Genomic DNA, 27,167 nt, shown 5'->3' with positions numbered 1-27,167 from the left:
TTTATGGAAGAAACATACGAAATAATTTGTGTTTATATACATATTTTTTTTCGAGTAGATTATTAAATACAAAGTGCTGTATTCTTACACACATGTGCAATTTATTTATGTACTAGAAGCAGGAGCTCTGTAAGAAAGATATCTTTATCCCTATACACATTAATGTTAAAAGGTCAGTGGATAATCGTCACTTTTGAAGGATTACATTCCACACGAGGTGCGTTGATGTGTAATAATTCTTATTTTATAAAAAATGGGTTTGTTTATCCTATTGCATAATCGTAATTAATTATATCAAGAGCGTACTCTTCGGACTTTTCGAAATACATTTATCATTCTGATATCTCTCTTCGCTGATTCCTGTGTTCATCGTGCATTATATCATCAATTATTATTAACCGTATATATTATGGACGTGCAAAAAACGCGTGCTTGACAGTCAGCTATTTAATGATTAATTTCACACGATGTATATTCTTACCACTTATGTATTCATATATTATACAATTTTAGATATGATTAAATATACTGAGCGTGATAAGAGTGATATATTTTGACATGCTACACGCATATAAAAATAACAGAAAAAGATAGAAAAAATGTAAAATACTAATTTGCATAATGAAATTAAATATAATGAAATATTTGTTTCATAACCTAATTTCATCAGTTAGGCAGAGACAATATAACGAGATTTTATAATCGGAGACTTCATTTACCATTAATTGTAAATAAGTATTTGCCACGAATTGTGTCTATTATTAGCATAATTTATTATTAGTAATATTTTAATTTGACGAAAATTGAATATGTCAGGAAATAGCAAGCAAACGCACTATACAATCGGAATTAAAAAATTATTATTTTTTTGGTTTTCTTTGACCCTTTTTGTTAGTGTAATAAAATAAGTTATGAATTAATATTTAACGCACAGAGATATGAGAAAAGTGAAAGTAATAAGAAGAAGTTGAAGTAATAAGAATATATTGACAACATATACAAAGCAATTAATAAGCCATTATTATGGAATTAATAAGAAGATACGTAAAAAAATTATCTGTTCTCTTCGGTTAATTAAATAATATATTAGGTATATTAGGTGTGTGTAAAATATTCAATTAATATTCAATGATATCGGTTTGCCTTTATTACGTTTATTTCATCTAGATAGAACTTGTTTCATGCATGAGAACATCTGGCTCTTGATATCACCTCTCGATGGAATTCATGTGACGCCGCGTCGGGAATGCTGTCAGTCGGTCTCTTCCAATTGTTGGTTATATTTCGCAGTCGCTCGTTTCCGACGACTTTTAGAACAGTTTTAGAACTGGAATTTCAATTAATCACAATATACTGCGAAAGCAATTCGCCAACTTGCAACTTACAATTTCCTGAAATGTGATTATAGTGTAATTAATAATTTTGTTTCGCGCCATTCATTTATTCGAATTATTATAAATTATATAAATCGCCAAACGTGTCAGAAAGTCTGATTTATATGATATTATGACATCGATAAAAATACTGGCTTGAAACGTTTATATTATTACATAATATCAAAAAAGAATAGGGTCATCTAATTTTATTGTATTTATACAATTCTCTTAATACACAATTTTTATACTATTTGCGAATAGTTTGCTATTCTCGACTCGGATTTTACGATAATGATTCGTAAGCACTAGTGCCGTGACGATGCCCGTGTTTGCGGAAGATGCAATTAATCCTGCTAGTGGATGAACCCAATGCATGGCACTCTAATGGCTAGAATCAACTCGGCTTCGACAAACTCGGCTGCTGTTTGATGATCAGATACGTGCTTTAAGCTTGCTCATTATGCGAAGACAGCTGTTGCTTTTTGCGAAAACCGATGATGAAACCTACGCATTGAAAATACTATTGAGGAATGGAGTGCTTTTTTTATTTATTTCACTGTTTTATTATTATTTATACAATGCCATTGAAATTAAATATTTTATATGGAGTATCTTTCTCTAATATTTCAAGTCTATTTTTCCTTACCAATAAAAGCTGTCTCGTTTATTTCAGTTTTTTAATTTTCAGTATTAAATATTTCAGTATTAAATTAAGCATTGAATTAAGATTATCCGTGGAATTTATTGTAATTATTAAAAATAATTAAACATATAATATATTTTCTAATTAATAAAAATATATTTGATTAAAAGTTTGAATAAGAGTTTACGTCAAAGTTAACGTCGAACTATAGTTAATAATAATTGCGTGTGCTTTTTCGTTATGTTATCTTATCTAGTGTCTGTCACAATTCTTGTTGTCAATTCGTCTTTTTGCTGATATATATTTATTATGCATACAAATAGTATGCCAGACAATAAAATTACCACATGCGATCTCTGTGCCTCTTATCTTACATCTAATGGCATTCGCATAACTACCCGATATGCGAATATAGATATAAAATAATTTTTCATATTTTTACGTCGCTTCGATATTCGCCGACAAGCAAATCGCATTTTCTTATATATTTTTCTACATAAAATATTATCTCATAATTTATTTAATTTTTTCCTGTTCGCGCGAGGAACGCTGTCGGAGAAGAATCATTTTAATCCCGATTGCACATAGCGCGATTGTTTATGATCTCCTGATGCCTATGCTGCTCGATTTCCTGTCAGATTAAAGGATATTATGCTAATGAGAAAGAGACGCATGTGCTGGCAACTACTTCCACGATCAACGATAGAAGTTTTTGATTAAAAAGTTCGTTACATATTACATAACTGATATATTTCTCGTCCTCTTCAGACTTATGCGAAGTTTTCTGCCGACGTGATGAGACAGGATCAGGATCACCGGAAGATTTACGCTAATAAAAGGATAAAAGCGGAGTATAAATTTACCAACGCGGATGCGAAAATATATACATGAAGTTCTTATTCGATATTAGCGAATGGTGTCAGTATAAAATCCAATGTGTGGTTACATGACGCGATATTTGCATACAAGCTGGCGCGGATCGTTTAATCGCTCTTATAATCCTCTCAATCGATTGATGGAAACACATTTGCGTTCTTATATACAAAATGTCTCAAACCTTTACAGGTTTCAAGATATTTATTGATAAATTTTAATTTGAAAATACTTTCGTGAAGTATTACAATTTAATAAAATTATTTCATTATTTTTTTTAAATATTTTCTTTTTTTATTGTAAAATTGTATAAGAGGATTACGTAAAACGCAGGTGTTCTTTTAGTACAATGAAGCAATAAGCAGACATTTCGAGGTACGATATGTTGCACTAATTATTAGTTAATTGTCATTTAACAATCAGTAAACATTCCACGAAAGACATGACAAGTTGCTAATTACTAATCAATTGTTATATTACAATAATCCACGCGATGCAATTTAGGTGTGTTTCTACGTCGCACTGCCTGCAATTTCGAGTGAACTATAACCCTACATATCTATGAAACTTTTCCACAAAAGCAGTCAGTTTGACTGGTCGCTCTTCGTGTTTACGTCGATTCATTCAGTGATCCGATCCCTGAATAACAGTAACGCTTGTAATTGGATATCGTGTAAGCGTGACGTTTCTAGTAGCCCATTACGCTTCGATGACGGTTTCAATTTCAAATTGCGGAGTACAACCGAGCTAATTGTCTTATAAAAGCGCGGGAACACACAGGTAATACGAAACGGCCTAAATCCTTTCAAGAGTTATCAAAAATAAGTTGGACGTAGTTGTTTGAATATTTCATTCGAAGGTTTATCGTTTAAGAGATATACAAAAGTAATTTATATTGTTTCCGTATTCACGCGTCCATTGTTGTCCGTTTTATCACGATTCTCTGTTGTATTTTTTATTGATGGCTTTCTTTTTATAAAAATTTTAATATGTAAAATCTTACGCATTTAACGTATGAAATATTTTTTATTTTTTATTTTTTTAAACTTTAATCAAGTCAAATCATCTAGGCAGATTATTATTATATCGAACTAGCAATTTATATCTTCCCATCTTTATTCATATTTTTCGATGGAATTTTTCTTTGATTTATATGACATAGTCATATAAATCAATGAGGTAATTTAACGCGGATACAATAATCAGAAGGAAGTACGAATGATGAAAGGAAGAAAAGATCAGGAAATGTCAACGGGAAACATGAATGTAATTATAAAGCATGTGCTGACTGTTTTATAAAATAAGGCATTTTAAAAATAAAATATCGTAAAATACCATTTTATTATTCATATTCAAATAATATGTGATTCGATACAATTTTAATGAGAAAGCCATTTGGAGATAAAATTATATAACTAAAAATCATTGTCGAGAACAAATCCATTTGTGATATTAAATATCAAAGTCGTGCGTTTTATGAAAACTTAGAACAAAAAGAGTATTTTCCGACGAGGAACATTTTTGATATTAAGATATTACTAACGTTAGATATGATATGCATTATAAATGTACGAATATAAATCTGCACAAAATTTAATCTGCTGTTAACACGATTTGGACAGAATATTGATCATATTTGCGTAAATACTGACTACGCTTTGCGGCACAATTGCAAGATTAATTAACGAGCCGACTATAGAGACAATGTTATGTTAACGACAATGAATATGTCAGAGGCACCACATGTCTGTGAAACTTAGGCTGGTATAGTTACATCATCCTTTCATCATTTACGTGAATAGTGCGGTTCACTCAATTACGACATCGCTTTTAGTTAAATGCTTCAATTATATTGTTTATTTTATTTAATGTGATGATCAATTTAGATTGTTTAAATCAAGGTTTGGTGTTAAAATATATATAATATAAATGTCACACGTAATTCTTATCGAAATATTACATAAATATGTTATATATGAATTAGCAATTAATTTATATAATGTATAATTTTATATAATGTCACATATAACATATATACAGAGGAATTTTTGAGTAAACATAGTTATTTATTTCTTTGCCGTGAGATCAAAATTAATGAAATCAAGATAAATACGTTATTTACCCTTTTGAATACGTTTCGCGATGCTTTCATCATAAGTGTGTTCCAGTTTCTAATTAACGTAAAACTCAACGGGAGTTTTACTTTATTATTAGTATGCCTTGCTGATGCCGTTAATGAATTCGTATTTAACTTCTTTATATTTCACTCATTGTTACTCTGAAAATATCATCGTCTTTATTAGGAGCAGTTTTCATTGAATGGCAATACAGAATGCGCATTATTCATGTGAAGTTTATCATAATGAAAAGAATTATTATTTAATTAAATATTATAAAAAATCGCATTTTTAATTTAATTTCAAAATTCATACATTTAAATTTTCGAAAATATATTAAGTTCAAATTATATAAAATTGAAGACTTGACATATAGATATTTGGCTGTCGAAAAAGCATAAATTATATTATTAAATATATTTTTTTATATATAGTAAATTATTTGTAGAAAAATAGAAGAAAGATAAGTTTACATCTTTCGAATATGTTTAACGTTTGTAGTTTTATCTAATAATACATATTATTTGCAGATTAACGTTGATCAACGATGATCGATAATGATAATCGTATCATATGATTTGTTTCGCGTCGGAAACCCATAGATTGACCATCATCCGCTTAGTTGATCGTAGTAAATGATTATATAGGAATGGCAGTCCCTTTGGATTTTCTATCAAATGCGCTGAGGGGATTAATGGTATTCACTTTTCGACATGACATATATACATATAAGCCGCTCCAATTACCCGAGTCTACCTCTGCCTTTATTTTGTATCTAATACAAAGAATAGATGTCAAGCGAAAGAATTTTATATGATATCGTTGACAGTTAATCTTTTTGTTCCGCAAAAAAAATTGTTCTTTTATTATATTTTCTACCTCATTTAAGAATTCTTCATAATATTTACATGTTTACGCAATATTGTAATAAAATCAGTTCTCGTTTTCTTGAAAGAATGCTATATGGAAGAGTAGAGTTCACGCATGTCTTTCTGAAACAAGTCTCTTACGTCTATGAAATAATTTATACCGTTACTTGATTTCTTCTCTGCATGCGTTTCTCGTAACGGGAAATAATTCTCTAACGATCGTTGTCGTTGTAACATATTTTCTCTACATGTGCGATTCATGCGACGCGGTATGAATTTCAAATTCCAACCCAGAAATGGCATCATTAGAAAGTCTAACTTTAAAAAGTCGACCGCGCGCTCTCTTATATTCTGTATTTTTTTCCTTTATTTTTCTTGACGCTCTATCTCGCACCTTCATTCTCGCGCTGTCTTATTTGAGATGATGTACAGTACAATATTGGCTGAGCGCCAAGATTTGCGATATCATAGAAAACGAGCAGCTTCCGAAGAATTGCTCCCTCGAGCGTGTTAAGAGACGGCTGATCCACTTTAAGTGCACTTATTTATAACTGGAAAGAACATCAAAACAGAATGCGGATGATACGTTTCTCAAGCATGTTACATGTCGTTGCGAACAATTACTTGGGATGTTGAAGGATAAAACTCCTCCGTGAATTTTACGTGACATTAGCAGACAATTAACGTTTGTTTCCCACTCGAGATTCATTCGCCACTCGAATCGAGTGTCTATAAAGCTTGCATATATATTTCCCATGACCCTTTTATATGCAGGAGATCGCAAGTCCCTCGGCCTTTAACGAGGATCGTAACGATCATTTTTATGATACATCGTGGTACTTGAGAGCGCGTGATTTTTAAAACAAACATAAGTCAAATTTCCTCGACCTATTTTCTCCAGAGATTTAAAGTACGGTTTAATATCCGTTCAGAGACTCCCACGATTAATTATCCTCGAGAATGTATTCGGAATTTTGTCGTTCAATAAATTACGTAAAATATCATCGATGCAAGTAAGAGAAATATGCTTAACATGCACGGAAATGGTCCATTAAACTTGAGAATGCAAGAGATTTCTAATCTCTAAAAATTAATCTTTATTAATATATTTAACAATATTCAAGTATATAAATTATATTATTTCATAAATATGACTAGAGATTAGATTTTCCGAAAAAACTGAAAATCCTTTCTTTTCTCTGGTCTTCTCATTATGTAGATTATTCCGCGATGCTGAGATTTTAAGATAGGGCTCAAGTGCACCGACGGCATATTAATTTTAATCAATACGTCAAAAATCACAGACCTGTCGCTGCCAATTGACCTCTCATATCTCACATTTTTTATTTTAATTAACATGACTTCAAATATCAGAGAGAATGATAGTTATTTATAATATATATCGAATATTATTGACATGAAACTTAATTGAAGGAAATATGTGCTGAGAAAATTTAAATAGGGAAAGGGGAGAGTATCAAGTTAAATAACGTTTATTACGTCTGGGTATTAAACAAAAGAAATTATCTCATTAGAGAATCTATTACATCACGTTCAAAATGTCTTTTATTTTTGTACGATAGTTATACATTTCCGGAATAAAGTTATCCTTGGAGGTTCTTTTTTATTTCTACAACTGAAACTATGCTCGGGAGATTTCCGTCTGTTTCTCACTTCCTGGCAACCAATCGCTATTGCGCTCACGTATAAAAGTAACGCCACGTGCGTAGGTACAGTTTGTGCCTGAATTGGATTTCATTTTACTTTTTGAGGAAGTTTTATTTTTCGTTTTTGAATGACTGTCATATGGCATGCATTTAAAAAATTTCTCTCTCTTTCTCTCTCTCGTGAGAATTTATACAAAGATTTAGAAAGATAATATAAGTTTTATAAATAAAATTAGAAATCTAATATGTATATATAATAAAATATAATTCTTAGCAAATAATAAGAGGATAATATAAAAATAAAGCACACAATATGGCGGAAATTGCAGTTTGTGTTTTTTTTTGTTTTTTTTAATTTCATGCAGGTTGTTAAATCTCCAGACTTCGCGTAGTATGTTCCGATGTTGAGAAAACTTTCGCTATGGCTGATGACACGCACGTGATTCCCTTTGTGTTTCACGTGCAACTTGCCTGTGCAATTTACTATTTTCTCGTCTCATGAAAAAATTCTCTCGTTCGAAAGAACTCAGCGTAATGAAGCAAGTTAAATATCTCAGGCATATCAATAAAACGTAAGACAACTCTTAGGCGAAACTTTGATAATTATTTCTCTTCTTCCTTTTACGAATATATAATCCTCTTACGAATATATAATCCAAATTAGACAGAAAATTAAAAGGCGCTCTGGGATTAATTAATTTCGGATATCTAAAATTAATTATGATTTACTGCTTTCAAGTAACTTCGACATTGCAGAATCTTTTATTACCCTATTGTAAATTGATTAAAATGTAGTCTGCTAGTTTTCTTCTAACGTTCGCATTTTACGATATTGCACAATTCACGACAGTATCGTATAAAGTTTTGAACTACCTCTATACCTCTCATTACCGCTATAATCGAGTTAGGAAATGCTTTATGCTCGGCTAAGAGTGTACCGACAGAACGCAATTTTTCGTACTATTTCCTCCATTCCATTGTGATACTATGGCTTTATATTTGAAGTTGAATAGGAGTCCATGTAATTTCGTGAATCGAAATCTCGATTGTTCTATCCATTATGATGTTATCATTGACTTTAATTTAATATTCCTTTCGAAAATTGCCCGAAAGTTGGATATGCACATCAGCTGCTATTTATAAAGAAAGAATAAGATATAAATAGAGTTATTTATATAGAGTAATTTTAGATATACAATTTTTTGAAAAGATTTATACGCATACCAAAAAATATGTTTTATTGTATACATTTCTTGATGCGACACATGAGATATGAAATCGAATTTTATAAAAGGAACGGAATTTAAAAAAGCGAAATGTACGAAAGTATATATCATTTACTTTGAAAGCAAAGAATGATACCGTAGGAGCACCTATCGATTGCAATAACTTGCCGCTGGAAGAGATTTTAGGTGAAGTTGTGTTAGACGGCTGCAAATAGCACATTCGTCGGTTCAAATCGGAAGATATCTGTCAAGAAAATATCCGGCATTTCGTCGCCACTCTCTATTTCTGGTAATATAAACTTCACGTATTTTATTTTGAGCAAAGTTGCTAAGAGACCGATTATGAATCGGCCTATATAGGTATTATCGACGAAACCGCTGCGTATTATTACGTGATATAAGGTAACGCATCAAAAGTTTGATTAAAATTTCATTTTGAGCATCATACGAGATAAACAAGTTTATTCCGGTCTTCTATGGATATGAAAATATTTTTTTCAAGTATTATATATTTGCGTACCATTTCCATAACTGACATCGTGTTCTCGAATGCTGACGTTGTCAGCCAGTCCGTATGATTTTGTGTACATGGTGTAACAATAGAACGTATAAAAGTGTGGTCTTCGCTATTCTTTTAAATAATGCATTTTTGTACCTATGAAAAATTAATACAGATGCACGGAAATGGATGTATACGTATATCATTAAAAAAAAATACAAATATTTCGATATCAAAAGCCGATATATTTAAAGCATCGATTGAAACGAGTAAAATAAGCGATTATAACGCATCGCTTTATTCAGCAGATTGTAACACGAATTTGTTGTAAATTTTCTATTCGGGTCAGAGTGAATGGAATAAAATTACCATTTGTCGACAGTGAAAACTAAAGTTGCGAAACTGATTAACTGTCTCTTCATCGCGTGCAAATTATTTTCGAGATAAAATTAATGAATGATTGCAGTTCTCTTTAAAACAGCAGTGGAATATTGGACAAATATCTTGTTAAATAGTTAGAAAGAAGACAAATGACGAAAATGCTTTTATAATTATATTTGGAAACTATACAAAACACTATTGCATTAACAAAGTTCAAGTAATGATATCAGGGCCATTAAATATGTATGAAAGCCGTTAAATACGTATGAAAAATTCGCGCAATAAAGAAAATTCATTCTCGAAAAATGAAAAAAAAAATGGGATTACATAGGTATATTAACGAATATTATGACAACACCTGAAATTTATTAAATACTAAAGTATCACTTATAGTGCACATAGTATACGTATGAAAAAAAAATTTAAAGTTTCATTCAGTTAATTTGGTTTAGAAATCCAAATGTAAATAAAAAAATATACAATATTATTATAGAGATCAATTTGCTACGGAAAGTAATATAAATACTATGAGAAGTGTATCCTTAAATATTTTATACACCTTATGTACCTCTAACATATTATTCTTGATATCATTTCTATTTAGATTTTTCTAAGAGAACGAATCAAAATTTATTTTTTATTTTTATATTAGAGAAATATTATATTTAATATTACATATTAAATAACATTTTTTAAATATCATATTTTTAATATTATTAGAAAAAATTGATATAAGCATTTTAAAATTTTTTAACTTCCATGAAACTGTATTGACAGACATACATGCGAACAGAACGGAAAATATCCGTAAGTATACGCGATGAATGCGTGATAGAATATTACTTGCCGCTGCTTGTATTGCATCGACCGCTGTTAATTACACGGAACCCGTTAACGATACCGTGATTTAGTGCGTAATTTTAGATCGAAATCAGAGAGATTGATGTGCGCGTGATGCTGCTACAAGCTTACTGCATAACGCGAGTGTGATGTGTTTAATTAATGAAACCATACCGATGACACGTTGTGCACGAAAGCAGCCGTATAAGCTTTTATGCAATCGTTTCCGGTTTTCGTTCTCGTATTGTGTGACATTCCGGAGCTTTTTTTTCAAAGACTTTTAACTTTAAACGCGCTGAAATGTGAGACACAAACGTGCCGGACGATGTACATGCATATACCTATATATATAATTACGGTTTCGCTTGTTGTATCATTGTGACTTTATCCGATAGGATAATATATATTTCAGAATGGATATGTATAAATAAATGTACAAGATGTGGGAATTGTAGAGCTGATTTTTGCACTGCTGGTTTTTCGGGGATATTATAAACAGACTTGAACACTTGTATTCCACACCAGTATTCCTATCATCGATGCATACATACGCGCCATTGTATTATTTATACACGTGTCGTAATAGTTTGAACAACACGTCAATGTGAAAAATCGTCTGATTTTATTGGGAATGGAATTGTTATTGATTTTATATTTAATTTCAGTGGTTGCTCTTTTATACGTCTGTGTATTGGAAGAATATTACAATACGCGAATATAAATTGTCATTTTATTACAATTGTTAATTTATTGTTGATTTATTTCTTCTGGTTTTATTTTGAATAATTTTCTTACTTTGGTTTATTTTATATGTATATAATATAACGGTGCATATTTCTCTCTCTCTCTCTCTCTCTCTCTCTTTGAATTTTTTTGAATATATATGAAATAAGTTAAAAATTAAATTATATGAGAAACATAGCTAGATGTATTTCTACTATCATGAATATTATAATAAATATTGAAGACAATTATCCAATTGTTTGTGAATAAACAGATATTCTTATTTAAGCGAAACTTCTTATTTAAATGTACATTAATGTAAACAAGCTTTCAACCGTCTCGACAGTTTTGTTATTAAATTTTTTCTACCATATAGAGAAATTAAATTGATTTACAGATTCTGTGAAATTTTATTTTGACGAACACATTACACAAACATACGCGGAGAATTTTTAATCAATCGAAATCCTTCGAGAAGATACTTTCGATTGCAAGTCGCGCGTTTTCATTGATAGAATACTCGACATAAAAAAATATATTCGAAGGTAAAAACATTCAACAGTTATTTTTTACGTCATGGAGCGATGGACGTTGCATAAATTTTTTAAAACGATTATACAATCTATTAAAAAAAACTGTATAGAAAAACCATTTATTTGCGTGAAGCTGGCTTTTTCGCTATTACCACCGGAAAAATATTTGCAAAAACGACCACCCACGCTCGATTCTATTAAAATGGACACGTTCGAGATGAAACACTTCATGGTCTGCCGCCAGAACGAAATTGCAAGATCGCGTGGTTCCGTGATGAATCCTGGCCGAATCCAGTCCGTTTGACCTAGAACCCGCCTAATCTAGGTGAACCAGCTGGCGCATTGTTGGAATCGATGAGGTCGTTATATCGTCCGACAAACGGTTTCCGCCGGAAGTAGCGTGTTTGTGCCCAACGGGATCGCATGGATAACGTGTAGCCTTGCCGTGTACATAATATGTGTGTTTCATATGTGGCGAAACATCGCGAACAATTTCGCGCCCGGTAGTATCAGCCGTATGCGTCATTACTCTTCGAGGAATTACCGGGTCGGCTATTCATTTAAGCTTCATTATATGTAGAGAACAAGGTTATCACGTATCTGTAGAAATTCGTACTATCTTCCCTGAGAACGGATATGATCCGCTTTCGGGATGAGACGCAATCGCGTCTGATTGTGGCACGTGACTCGCTTGTATAAACAAGGTACAGCTTACATGACGACTTGGATACAGTTCGTGATAGGTTACTAGATGCTTCTGGCGTCTTTAATAATAATATCGATGTATTTATATTTTACAAAATATTTTTCCCGTTAATAATAAATGTATTTATACTATTTATGTGATTCACAAGATGCTCGATCCGGAAATTGATGAATTGCATGTGTGATATGCTTCACATTATTATTTGTGACATTTTAGTCATCAATTTTAATACTTTAATCATCAGATGCTTATCTTCTAATATAAACACGATCAGTTAAAATTTCTGCGCTTAATCAATTATCGCATATGACACATCAGTAATATCGGGTGCATCGATAATGCAAATCGTAATATCTCGGTATTATGATAATTTCAGGATTTTGCTAGATCTCCGATTTTATCGCAATAATAGTAGACGCATACTCTAGCGAACATCACACAGAAATTTTCACCACCAACGATTTCACGAAAGCTCACTGTGCAACGTGAGAGTGCGATCGATAAGTAAAATGCTGGTAAAGCCTCGCGTGCAATCGGCCACATAATCTGCAGCGTAGATATGCTTGAATGGTTTCAACGTGGGCGCCCTTGATAGTTTAGAATAAAGGATCAGCCCGGAAAAATGGCGCTTTCACGATACGGTGTCCAATTACGGAAACTATTTTTCCATTAGAGCTACGGCGGCATCGTGCTAATCCCGTTTACAAGATTAAACACACCCGTGTCATGTGTCACGATCAGCGAAGGGAAGAACACTGAAATCTCGTATAAAACGCGAAAAAAGTCGGGTAAAGCATGAAATCTCGAAACTTCAGTATTAAGGTGAAAAGGCATTGTGCCCGAAAGATAAATTCTCAAATGTCCGATACGCGTCATTCTAAAAATAAAATAAAATAAATACGGATGCGATAAGTGAATCGACGATTTATTTGAGATTTATGTATTGTATGCATTGGAGAGAGAAATTTCTTTTTGAAATTTCAGAAACGCCCTATCAAATATTGAATATTTAACCAACGTGTTGGGTGCGCTTTTAAATTAACGAAGGTTGTCTGAGCCGTACTTTGATATAGATATCCAAAAGTTTCGCAAATATTTGGCAAAATTTCTTGGCAGCTATTTACAAAAGAACCGGCCGATCTCTGCTAAAAGCGGCGGCATCGGTGCACTTTCGACATAGTTAGAGATACATAGGTAAACAATTTTCAACGTAAATCGATCTCTGGAAACGAATTATAACTTTGTATACGATAATAAAGATTTACTATGTAGTTGCGACTTAAAGATCGTTAGAATGGAAAAGATATGCATATAAAATGGCTTTATAAAAGCATCGCAAGCACACTAAAAACTAAATTTGAAACTCGCCAAATAAATTTTTGTAATTAAAAAAAATAATAGAATTTTTGCTATTTAGTTTTAATTGTTTAAATTTTACACGATTTTATTTTAGATTTGTATTGTTTTTAATCTGCAGTTGGTAGTTTGTTTGTAGAATCGAGCCATCGGATCAACTTCCGTTTGTGCCGCGGCGTAATAGAGTTGACAAAACTTGTTTCGAAGATTCGAAATTGCTCGTTACACTACCACTACTATTACTATGTCCAATTATGGGGCTGTAAGCGCCCACTCGACCGAAATTGCAGTCAAGATCTTTACATTCGACGCGCTTACCAGCCTAATTGTTCGATTTGCGCAGCGTGATTCAATCCGCTCAATATTACTCATTATCCGATGCGAGCTGGACAATTAGCTTGATAAATGTGCGGAATAAATTCATTTACTTTAAACTACGTTATGCAGTTTGCCCCGATTACAACGTTACATTTACTACCCATAGAAATAATTTATGCGCACGCTCGCATGCATTAATTAATGCGATTTACACGCTACGCGATTCTTAATATCTTGATTTAGTACGTCCGTAGGCGAGTAATGTCCCGCGTTATTCACCTTTATTTGTAAAGTAAATCGTGGAAATTTTTTTTGTCTGAAAGATTTACAAAGTTGGAAAATTTGTGTTAAATTTAACATATGTCGCATATTCCAAACGATCCATACAAATTTTTGCATTAATTTAACATAATATAGATATGTTAAATGGTGACATTAATACTATGTTAATATTTCAACACAAAAAAAAATGAATGCGAATTTTATAGTAATTTGAAATAAATTTTGTATAAAATCAACATATTTTTAACGATAACTTTAACTTAGAAAAAAAGTTATTGATGATCTGTAGTCACTCTCATTCCTATTATAGAATAAAATCAACATTTTTTTCTGTAAATTTTAACTGATAAATTCTGTCACATTGTGTTATTTTTACATTTTTTTTTCCAGCTGTTTTAATAATATAACATTTGAATTGAATTAACACAAAAGCAATATATCAAATTAACATATGTGTTAAATATTTAACACAAAAATTTCAATTGTCATGTTTTTTAAAAGGGAAGCATAAGTTTTCCAACTGTGTATTATTGAAACAAATCCGGAAATTCTTATGTTGTTAAACAAATGTATTACGCTATATCATATAGACGGAAAAGAGAATATGCCTGAGACGTTTCTCCTCAGAAAATCATTCCCCGCTGATTGTTACGAATTCTAAAAGTAGTAATAATTGCCTCGTGAAGCATTCGATCGTTTCTCATTTATACGACGCGACTGCTAAAGCCAGATGCTACGTTCAACTTAAAGGGGGATGCAATCGAATAATTCTACCGCAGTGCACCCATTGTGCCCATTGTCTTTATCGTCGACTATTGTCGCAAGCTCGTATCGAATTCTTGCTTGCACGGCCATGCACGCCAATTGCACGAGCTACTTCAAAGCGAGGTTCCGCGTACCCGGGGAATTATATCTTCTCCTGTACGGATGCTTTAATCCATGAATTTCGCGATGTTGACGTAGTAACTCTTGCGGAAACTATAAATGTTGCGGTTAATACAGAGAAATAGCTCTCGGAAAGTTATGTCGGTAGCACGCGATTTTGTTGTAAACTGGCCATGCGGAATTACAATCGTTCCCGCTAATTGAATTTATGAGAAAATCGATACTCATGTCGGGCATGTACGAGTAATCTTCCGCGAAAAAAAATGAAATCCCATTTGGGAATAAAAATATTTGCAGTTTGCGTTTCGAATTTGCTGATGGTGCAAGTCATCTGTTTTTTGTTTGCTTTTTTTTATTTACGAGGATATTTTATATCAATATTTTTTGTCGAAAGAATAGTCGAGTTTAAATCGCGAATTACGCTAGATTATTCGTAAATCGTGCAATTTTGTCTGGAATATAATCAGTCTTTTGTGACCATTTTATAAATAGGTAATAATATTTTCACAGACTGTAGGATAAAATTTCTAAAATACGGTGATTTTTTGCACAATTTTAGTTGGCTTTGCAACATGAAAAAATAACTGAATTTTGGCGTACCTAGTCCCGATTCAATCAATTTGTTCATGATCGAAAAAATTGCACAGTCGCTACGAGATATTCAGGTATTGGCGACGAGTTTTTTTATTCGGTGAAAATTTTTGTAAAGGTAGCTATTGACAGTCAAATTTTCCTTTTACACGTTTGAATTTTGACCTCACTTTTTTTTATCATATTTGCATAATATTTAAAGATATTTATTAACCTGTGTTATTTTATTTAAAATATTGATATCATTTTTTTAATATAATTTCTACTACAAGGAAATAAGGCTTAGGAATCAAATATGATAGATTCGACAACAAAATGTTTGAAAATTATTTATTGATTCCATGATGCCATTTAGAATTGTTAATGGAATTAATTGAAGTGATCGAAGTTCAATGCAAAATAACGTCGAAAGTGGCTCCAAGTACTTCAAATAAATTGAAATTGTCCCAGAAATATTGAAGAATATCATTGATTTTCAGCTTGTTGACTTTTAAGCGGCAAGATCGCGTAGATGGAACACGCGATGCAGCTGAGAAAAAAGAAATGCCGGGAACGGTGCGTTTCTATGTGACGACAGAAAGATCTGCTGGAACTGCGAATTGCTTGAAAATTTGACGATCCGAGCGCGTCGTCTGGAAAGTCTAGACGGACGAGTTTAATCCCGCCGGATTAACCGCCCGCGAATAATTTTCCGACAATCTTCTCCAGACAACGTCACGGAGGAGGCTGTTTCATTCTTCTTATAATTCAGCCCTAACAGGCTTTCGTCCGTCTTTCTTGAGCAATTTAGCGAATCATCGAAGATGGACGAAGACGATACCGAGGACATGCGCGAGGCTGTCACGCTGGTGAACCGACTCACCACGAGAATTGCTTCATCCTCTCGAAAATTTACATCCAAGACTAACCGTCAGATCTTGCGAGCCCAAGAATCGGCCGAGAAAGAAGATTCCGACACGATGGAATGCGCGTCCGAGAACGAGGTTGAGAATCTGCCAAAGGACGAAGACGCGCCGATTAGGATGCGCAGGATATGCGAGAGGAGTCGTCACTCCTTGGACGTTCCGGACGACACCGAATTCTCGATGACGCGCAAAAAGATAGCGACATCATCGTCTCTTCGCGTAAGCGACGACTCAAAATATATCGGCTCGCGGCTGGGCTTTTTCATGACGACTCGCAGCCCGCAGTCCAGCTCTAGCCAAGAGGAGTATGAACCCGAAATCAAGAGCATCTCGAGGTTGCAGATGCAACAACAACGCCAGCAACAGCAACAGCAGCAGCAGCATCTGTTGACGACCAGTGGTGTTGGTAGCCAAGTGACAGCCAGATCGATGGAGAGTCTGCGATCGTCGAGGAACTTTTTGAGCGCCGACGATCGCTACAGCGAGGATTCCAAATCAATGGAGTCGCTGTCCTCGGAAATGCACATGGGTTCGTCTTCAAGGGGCCATTACAGAAGCTTTCTGACGTCGTCCACGAGGGACGTGCGCAAAATCGTGACGGTCGAGTCGAAGAGCAGCGAGAACCTGCATCGGGAGGAGAGTCTGAACGCCGAGGTCAGACGCGGCCTTTTCGCCAATACCGGCTTTGAGAGAAAGCTACCGCAGCATCTAAGTCTGCCGCCGCCGTCCAACATATTCTCTTTGACCAGCCCGGGTGGCAGCGATCGCAAGATCACGATCCTGAGCCCGCACTTGCCCATGCAAACGTCGGAGTTTCAATTCTCGGCGCAGACGCTCAAGAGCAGGCGCAAGAAGGCCATCGTATTGCCGAGGTTGGTGTTGCCCCGAAGCGAATCCGAGGTCTTTTTAGAGTGAGTAGTTGAATGATAGAATTTCCTCTCCTCTGTTTTGCCATTGTGTGGTCGGTGTTTTTGAGGTAATACCGCTCGAGGCGATCCACTCTTGTTTCATTATTTTTCACGTTAATCTTTCCGGGCTCCGTATGTCGGTTTATAAAAATGAAATGGAATGAGGGAAAATCAATAATAGAAATTCATCGCGCAAAGTCGTCTCGGCTAAACAACAAATAAATCAACCGATAAGCAGAACCGAACATAATATGCAATGTTGTAATTAACACAGCTACTTGATATCGTGGATATACACGTGGGAATATTTAATATTTATCATATACATCGTGATAATCCATCGGGACGCGAATTATATTACGACGCGGATGATTATTTCATTATGATTATGAATTAAATTGGTAGAATAATCCATATCATATGTGAATGGAAACCCATGCAGCTGCACATAATATTGCAACGATATTGTTACAGTTGACCTCCCACCATCTGTATGTGAAAAATAGTTTACAGATATAAATACAATCAAAATTTATTATTTGTTTCAGAGTAGAATCTTTCAATTTTTAAAGAAATGATAATTTGATACAAAATATTTTGGATTTCTTTCTTTGAGAGACAGAGAAAAAATTCTTGCAAGTTTCTTTATTTTATTAAAATCGTGAGACATCAATATCACTCTTAACTTTATTTGCCAAAGAATAACATCCTAGTTTTTTATTTAAAGATTTATTAATATTAAGAAGAAGACGTAATGTTATTTTTTACTGTTATGAAGGGATTGCGATTTTAATAATGTAATATTTGGTTTTGACAAAGGGTTAGCATTACACCAGTGTTAGATGTAAATATTCTTGCCACTCGAGAGAAGATCGAGAGAAGTGTTTGCCGCAGGGAAACATTCCTTTGTGATGTGAATCGAGCATGTTTCAGACTCTATCTAGAATTAATTCGATGCTTTTTGATGAGGAAAATAGTTCCCGTTTTGGTTATATTAAAATATATTACCATGTATATATGCTTTACAGATATGCAAATATAAATAAATATATATTTTCCGTTTGTTATGCATATTAATATTGCTCTGCATATTAATATGCATTTAATATTACTATTACTTCCTTGCGATAATACATCAATTACATAATCATACAACTGAACTGACAATTATATATACACAGTTATTGTATTACATTTACACACGTTATGTGTTCGATAGTTTAAAGATTGTCATTTATAAACATAATACAAAAAAGGGAAAAAACATTTAATGTAATTTGAAAGTTTAAAGTATATAAAAATTATGAAATATTATAAAATGTTAATGTTGTAATCTTTATCGATTGCAGAGATTTAAAAATTAGTTACTTTGTAAAAATGATACAAAATATTAATATTGAATGCTTTATTCTTCGTAGAAATGATCATTTCGAATTTATTTAAAGGCGCTGCTAATGGTTTCAATTTTGGTTTCGTGTTTGACGCATAAAACTTGAAGCGCGATTATATCCAATTTTCGTGCGGTTCATTAAACATGTTACATTTCGCTTTTCTCGTAATAATCTGTTGCTTTCTAAAAATGCATCATTAATTAGAATCATGTTGCGTAAGATAGTTATATAACAGGCATATAGTTACGCGTCCCTTAGGAATAATAAACAGGAAACAATCACTTTCACTGTCATACGTTTATAGCGATTGCCTCTCTGCTTGCAATCTCTGGCAATCCAACAAATCGCAATAATTATATCACATTTTAAGTGCTGCGGATATATGTTTGTCGATCGTACGCGAGAGAGTTTATCGAACGTCTTTCAACTGGGACGTACGTTCGAAAATAGATTGCGCGTCTACGATGCTCTCAAGAGTTGAAAATGTCGGCCAATGAATGTGGCATGGAACACGAATGAGGGGGATGCGGAAATCTTCGTTCACGCTACTTTTTCCCCGAGAAATGACGAACGAGATTGGAAACCATTTAGACGTTCTCCAATCAGAATAAAGTTCGATCGACGCGAACGTGCCACCTTGATGGTGCAAAGTAACTTCCTTTTTTTCAGGCTTTAAGGGCATGCTTGTAACGAGGTAACTCGTGTTTTCAAAGAAATTTAGGCTTTTGTGAATTAAAAAAAAAAATATATATATATATATATTCTCGTATAAAAAGATTTAACGCAACTTGATTTTTCTGAATTGAATGTAAAACGATCGGGATTGATGCATGCTTGAAAAGCATATACTTATGATGCATGCACGAATTATTCATGAGTGAAGATATGACTTGGTAAATATACTCTTGGATCATATTGTACATTAAAACAGTTGACAATATTTTTGAAAAGTGATTTTGCGAAATTTTCTATATTTCAATATCACTTATCTCTTATCAATTCTTATACATCGGAAAAATTACTACTTTTCTTCTTAATCCATTGCGACGAAAAAAAACCGGTGAAGTTTAGTAATTAATTTGTGGACTCTCGAGCGGAAGCTCGCCGAGATAAATTCGGCGGTTGATTAAAAGTTTCTTTATGGCTTCGCCTGAAATCTTTATTAAAGTCTTGTTAAAAGTCGCTCAAGGGCCATTTGCAAGACATACAGTTCTATTTTGCATTAAGTCGTTAAAATATTTAATTATGGTAATTTACTTAATTAAAAAAAAATATTCTATATAATTTCTAATAGTTGATACAATTTTCTATTAGTTGATGTAATTTTGTCGCGTTAAATCATTTTTGCACAAGCTAATATTATACGAAGAAGATTTTTCTTTATAATACAAGTATTATTCGCATGTTACTCGACATTTCTGTTAATGAAAAATTGATTTTAATTTCATAAAAGCTTTTGTTGCCTCAAAGAAAATATCATTCAAACAGAAAACATAAATAAATTAAATATTCTTTACTCCGAGATATTTTCTTTGTGGTTTTAATTTAGAGTTATGATATAATAATTATAAAATGTAAAATAATTATACACTATGTTCTTTTGGTAGAAATTAATATATCATAATTAAATACTAAAGAATACAAGGTTGAAACGTGCTTAAGCATCATGGGTTAAAGCTTGATCGTTCATATAGCCCTTATGTTGCGCAAAAGCCTTCCATTTTATCATATATCATAGCTGTAGTGCAGCAAAGCGGCTCTGTTTTCTCTTCTCTTGGCTGCATTAAAAATCATCTGACGTCATTCGTAAAGTGCACCATCGACCTTTAACTTGTTAAACAAAGCCTTTCCATGATACCTTTTGCTACAGACTCGAGAAGCGAAATGCAAAATATAAAACGGAGTATCATGTGGATAAGGAAATAACGATACTACATATTGTATATACTACTTCTATAATTTTTAAAGTTAAAGTAAAGCGCTTTAAATAATCTACACTCGGAAATAAAAATACGATTCTATCCATTATTGTTTACAATAGCATAATTATGGAATCTATATTTATGTAGTATATATTTTTTTTGGTATATAATATTAAATATGCATTTATTAAGTCCATTATTGCTTTCTATTTATAGGTAGTATAATTGTACACTTAAATCTTCTTGCCTGATAGGCAATAATAATTCATTTAATCACCAAATAATATTGATTTCTGCATTGTTTTTTTTTCAGAAAAAATAGAGAAAAAAATATAGAAAAATCTAAAATATTATTTAATGATATCAATGGCGTTGAAAATATTGATGGTATTGTTTCGGACAACTTTGTTGTCTAGCTTGTATCGTTATTTTTCAGCGTTACTGCGGTTATATTTTTACTTATACGAATAGCTCGTTACTCGCGACATTGACACATTGTGGTGTTACTGTGATATATCGCCGGCAACTAGTAACTATCGTTTTTTTTTTTTTTTTTCTAGGAATCATTATTAATCTATGCTGAGTTGAAAGCACATTTATAGCATTTTCGGCGAACTGTAACGTAAAAAAAAATTGGCGAGATCAGATTTGCAAATATTGATAACGTCAGCGTATCATTAATTAAAAAGATACGACGTAGTCAAACCAACTCGTTCAATGGCTAGTTATTTATCAGCTGCTACAATAATGGATGAGGGAACTTAATTTCCCATTAGTTACTTACATGCCCTTTGAGACACTCCGTGTTACATTAGCACATAGCTTTGCAGGAATCACCAAATTGCGTCCAAATGAATGGATGTAGGATCTGCAATGCATTAAGAGCACGTTGCTCATTAAATGTGAATATGAGTGATTTCATGCTCGAGTTTTGACATTTTTATATACGCAAGAGTAGCAGCGTATTTTTACGGCAAGATAAATTCACAGGTGGGAACAGGGTTATTTACTCGCTCCATTTTAGCGATTTTGAATTCACTCTTGCGTATGTACGTAACGTTACACGCTAATTAATCGATTAATATTACAGTGCGTTGTTTGTCGAGTAGTTGATTGCAACTCAGATACATACACAACTTTACCTACAGTTACTCCGCCTCTTATTAATTGATGTTATTTAGTGCGATAAATTGCTGTATAGTTTATAACTCGTGCAATTATCTTACGTCAATATAAAATGTTACAGTTTTAAACTAAATTTTAGATTTTGAATTGACTAAAGTTGAGTTTCTTGTAATTAACAACGCGTCATGAAAGTCATAGATATTTAATGATAATTATTCACATCATATGCTGATATAAAAGCTTTTGCTTATTCTAAATTTGTTTCTCATCTAGTGCATTCAATAAAAATTTTTTTATTAATAGAAAGATCTCTTATTTATCACGGAAAAAAAAAAGAAAAAAAGAAGATGTTGCTTGTAATTTCTCTCATTTTCTTTTGCGTTTTGAATTATTCTCTATCTGTCTAATCTTGGCAAAATATTGAATTTACTTTAATGTGTTTTATTATCATTTATACGCGTAACGCGTTATACATTGTAATCATTTCATATTGCTGAAGTTAATTTAGAAACAACAATGATGAAGTGTTACGCTTGCCTCTGTTGAAAATGCGCAATTTAAAACTTTATTTCGAACTTTTCTACGTCGGAAGCACGTAACATTAAAACACAACGTGACGATACTTAAAATGACGTCGTTCAAGTTTGATGTCCATCCAATTTAAATATAATATTACGTTGAATATAAAATGCTTTATTACATCTAAAACAACTTTGTGTTAGATATTTAAAGATCTAAAAAAGCTACTTTAATACAGAAAGTTTTTGAGCTACCTTATTTATATATACGTGATATAAATAATGGAATTTATCGATATGATAACGTAAACGTCGAAGGCATTAATTCCTAAATGGTTTCGCGTGCAGTTCACAAATCTTATCGTGCAAATCATGCTAATAGAAACTTAAAGGGTTAAGCTTCTTTGATATTTAATATTCCACACGCGATCGATCATTTCGACATGTAACCCTTACTCGCGTCTAGCCTCTTCTTTTACGCTGTTTCCTCGGCGATTCTTTCATAAGATCGATAGTAATATGGCCAGCAACGAGGCTATATGATGACCTTGATTCCTCTGAGACCTAGCCCTAGTCACACTGAGTTCTGCATATTGACCTAAACCTAAACTACTTGCGAACTGTGTGTTCTAAAGTACACCCGTGTGTAGAATGACAATTGTCGATAGTTCATGCACGATAAGTTTCACTTGTAATCGCTTTCTCTGAGTAGAAAATTGCTTCAAGGCTTCACATGCAAATTCTTGTTTCTTGATCGCAATAATTTATCGATAAATATTCTATATTTGGCTTCTTTTACATCATGTATCTCGAAGGACAAAACTGACTATTATTTTTGCATTTTTCAATAAAATTAGATTCTACGAATTTGTACAAAAAATAGTTCTTGCTTAAGAAAATAAGATGATACGAGAAATTTTATAAAATATACAGTGTTTAATGCTTTAAATCCAATATATCTCAAGGTACAACGGATATCTTCCCTTTAAAACTTCCTGTTATATCTTTTCAAAGTTTTTCCTATTCTTGCAGACATGCAAATTATGTATTTCATCCGGTATTGTAATGTCTGGAATATATACAACGTGGAATATATATACGTTGCGGAAACTAAACGTGATATATGTGATTTAAACGTGAGAAAGAGAGAGACAGAGAGAGAGAGAGAGAGAGAGCGTGTTTCTGGATCGATACAACTGGGCTATAGTACTGACATTATATCGGCCGATGTGCCAGTTCTTCCAGGTGAAATTACACATTTCGTTGCGCGCACAATGAGCCATTATCGTTCGTGCGACGCTCCGGGAATCGCGGATCACAGTATATTGTTCCGTCTGATTCGCGGTTTCTCGCGTTAATACCGCGTGTGTTTGCTCACGATATGAACTCTGGCAAATACGCGAGGAGCACGAGCAGAAATGTCGATCTATTGTATATATAAACTCTGATATATTGAAAAAATACATTGGTATAAAAAAATTGATATTAAAATGATAACAAAGCGCCGCGATTTAAATGATGAAACTGGAACTCCCTCGTTTACCGAACGGACATGGATTTTCTTCGCATTTGGGTTATTATTCGCAAACTCGGCAATGTATGCGAACTTGTTATCGATGACGACGTACAACGCAGTATTATGTAATAGCGTTGTTATTAATTAACGTGATTTCGTTACAAGTCTCAGCGATATAATATTAATGTTGATACAAACAAGCATGCTTGATTAATTTAATTTCGCCTGTAGTACTTTGCTGCAAATCGCCTATGTTTTAAATAAAATCTTGATCAATTTTCCTCTCTATTAGCGCAATTTGCATTAGCGTTTCTTTTTGTGCAAAGATATTGATCACGGCTGGCTTTAAGTCGATTGCAGTGAATAGACTAATAGTTCCAAGAAAAACAATGCAATTTTGAGACGAGCCAAATTGCATCTTGCTCGGGTGCACTGCTCATAATAGCTGTATAATTAAATTCAGCCGTATAATTTAATTATGGCAAACTCTCTATTAAGTTAATTATGCCTCTTTATCTTTCTCACTTTTTTCTCCTTTTGTCTACTTGATTTATGAAACTTTGTCTATCTCGATCCGATAAATAGTTTTGCCAGAGCAAAAGTTTAGTCAAAGCTTAAGACAACTGTCTTGAGATTAATCGGTCTTCTTCAGGATAGTTTGGTCCAGATGGAATTCAGAGTTGGATCTTTATTCCAACTGATCTTACATCTCCCAGCCTACTTTCACCCACAGCATTCTCACATATTTTTTTGTGATATTTTTCAAGATGTTTTTCAACGTTAATACAGGAACCATTCCCGTCTTGCGAAATTAAGTCAGTAATTTTGTCTATATTTAAAGCTAGATATATATATATCTAAATATTCTGATCGGGCAGTTGCCAACGTGAGTCAAGGAGGTATGCGAACGTCGACGTTTTACGCATGATTGTCAAACCGTCAGTTACAAACGAATCTGTCGTTGGAGGCTCGGGAAGATCGCGACATTCAGCTGCCAAATTGCCACGTTTATATAAGCGAATTTCTACCAAGTACGCTTGTTGTTTAAAATACGCGATTTTGTTTGTATGACTTTTTGTTACGAAACGCAAGGATTTTACTTTAGAGTTATTCCGTGAATTTTTTTTTTCAACTACTTCTGTTTGAAAACGTATTATCGCGAAGAGATAAAAATAAAACTGCTTTTTATAACGAACTTTTTACAAAGGTGGATTATATGTTTGTGTATAATTCTCTAAATTTTATGCATACGCTTGATCTGGGCGAGGCAAATTTTTTTCTCGATTTATATAAGTTATCCTGAGTTTCCCGCAATGCGGGAAAATGAGATATCTGCGTTTTCTTTGATCGCAACTTTCCCGGCAGCGCTGTGACGGAAAATCTTCAAACCTCATCAGTTTTCCGCGAAAATTTTATCATAGTAGCTTTTCGCCACTGAAGCTAACCGTCGTCTGCTTTACCGACTACAAAATCGATCCATAGGGTGTATATAAAGTTTAGCAGATGAACAGTTCGTGGCAGCACGATGCGTTACTCATAGAATCAATAATGAGACGGGTCAAACTTTGTTTTCATTTAAGTACAAGTTATTTGGTTTTACAACATGGCTGTATTTTTTCCTTACTTTCGGAGCGCGAAAGAAACAATATGTAAAAATTTAATAGCACAAAACACACACATTGTATGTATATACAAGACATTTCATTTTCTAAAAATTTTTAATTTTTTAGCCTTTTTATTAAAAGCTAATATTTTTCATTTTAATTTACTGATATATTTATTGGAATTAAAAATTTTATTATTTATTTTATTATTCAAAATTTGTGTCTATTTAATTTTATTTCTGGTCTCTTTTTCTCTCTCGTATATATACACAGACACATATAAGAATAGCTATTGATAATATTCATTACAATTTACGTGATATTCTATTCAAAATTATTGAATACAGATTGCTGTCAAATTTATTATTATACATTATTACGTACACCTATACACTAACAGTGCAACGATTGAACGATGCAAATTAAAGCGATAGGCCAAATAGTAGTGTCTCTTATTAAGCTCTTATCGCAAGGATGTCACGAAGGATGGATGAGAAAGTAAGAAGCTCTCGAGGGCTCAAAGCGTCATTGGGGAGTACTTGCATTTTTAGAATGTGACGGAAACGAATTGAAACGTGGTCCGGCAATGCAGATTCAGCGGGCGAAGAGAAAGAATGTCATCGCGGAATGCACTCAAATGCGCTGAATAATGTCGAGCGCGATGCATTCTCTAGGTTTCAAATTATTGGTATATTGCGAATAAAAAAAAATGTGTTACGATCTGGTTTAAAATCTTTTATCGGATGCAAGAGAATTTCTCAATAAATCGTGATCGTAATTATTGCTTGAGAATGTTAAAACGTCAGTAATAATTTCTTACATATTTAGACGTATTTAATCATATAATTAATTTTTGATGAAATCTTTCGATTGATACGTGCAACGAGCGACATTTGATGTTAATTGATATTCCGTTGTCCTACATTGCAGATATTAATCTACGCTAGTATGATATATAAAACTAGAATTGCAACATTTAATCCAGATGAGAATGTTGTTCGTGATATATGCATTAGCTTTATAAAAGATAGATGGAATTTCACTTTACGTATAATGCGGGTTTAATACGTTTGCATTAATAACATCATGCGATAACATCATTGTGTTATTGCTCTGGTTCAGTTTCTCTGAAAATTCTCCCATCGGAAAATATTCGCCCGTATTTATCGGAGTGTTCGTCGAATACATTTATTGATTTCCCATTGTAAGTGCCATTTCAATCGATTGATCGTCGGTATCAGATTGCAGACCCTGTCTTTGGAATTAGTTTTCCATCGATTTTTCATTCGAGATATATTTCCTCTTTCTCTCTCTCTCTCTCTCTCTTTGTCTCTCTTTTTTAGCTTCTTCCTTTCAATAGTTTTGCAATCGGTAAATCTATATCTCGTTGCCA

At 33.1% G+C, this 27,167-nt stretch overlaps 1 protein-coding gene across 2 annotated transcripts in view; it reads left to right on the top strand.

Moving 5' to 3' along the window:
• The window catches only part of LOC115242738, a 35,881-nt gene extending 17,508 nt beyond the window's left edge, over window positions 1–18,373 (top strand). For both annotated transcript variants that reach the window (XM_029819263.1, XM_029819262.1), the window contains one exon: window positions 16,365–18,373. In XM_029819263.1, the coding sequence (XP_029675123.1) occupies window positions 16,689–17,705 (1,017 nt within the window). In that variant the 5' untranslated portion in view covers window positions 16,365–16,688 and the 3' untranslated portion in view covers window positions 17,706–18,373. The remainder of the gene's footprint in view (window positions 1–16,364) is intronic.
• The last annotated feature ends 8,794 nt before the right edge of the window (window positions 18,374–27,167 follow it).

This window comes from Formica exsecta, unplaced genomic scaffold (genome assembly GCF_003651465.1).
Source record: "Formica exsecta isolate Colony F162 unplaced genomic scaffold, ASM365146v1 scaffold62, whole genome shotgun sequence".
Taxonomy (NCBI): domain Eukaryota; kingdom Metazoa; phylum Arthropoda; class Insecta; order Hymenoptera; family Formicidae; genus Formica; species Formica exsecta.
The sequence above is the reverse complement of the archived record's forward strand: the minus strand, read 5'-3'. Positions and strand labels throughout refer to the sequence as shown.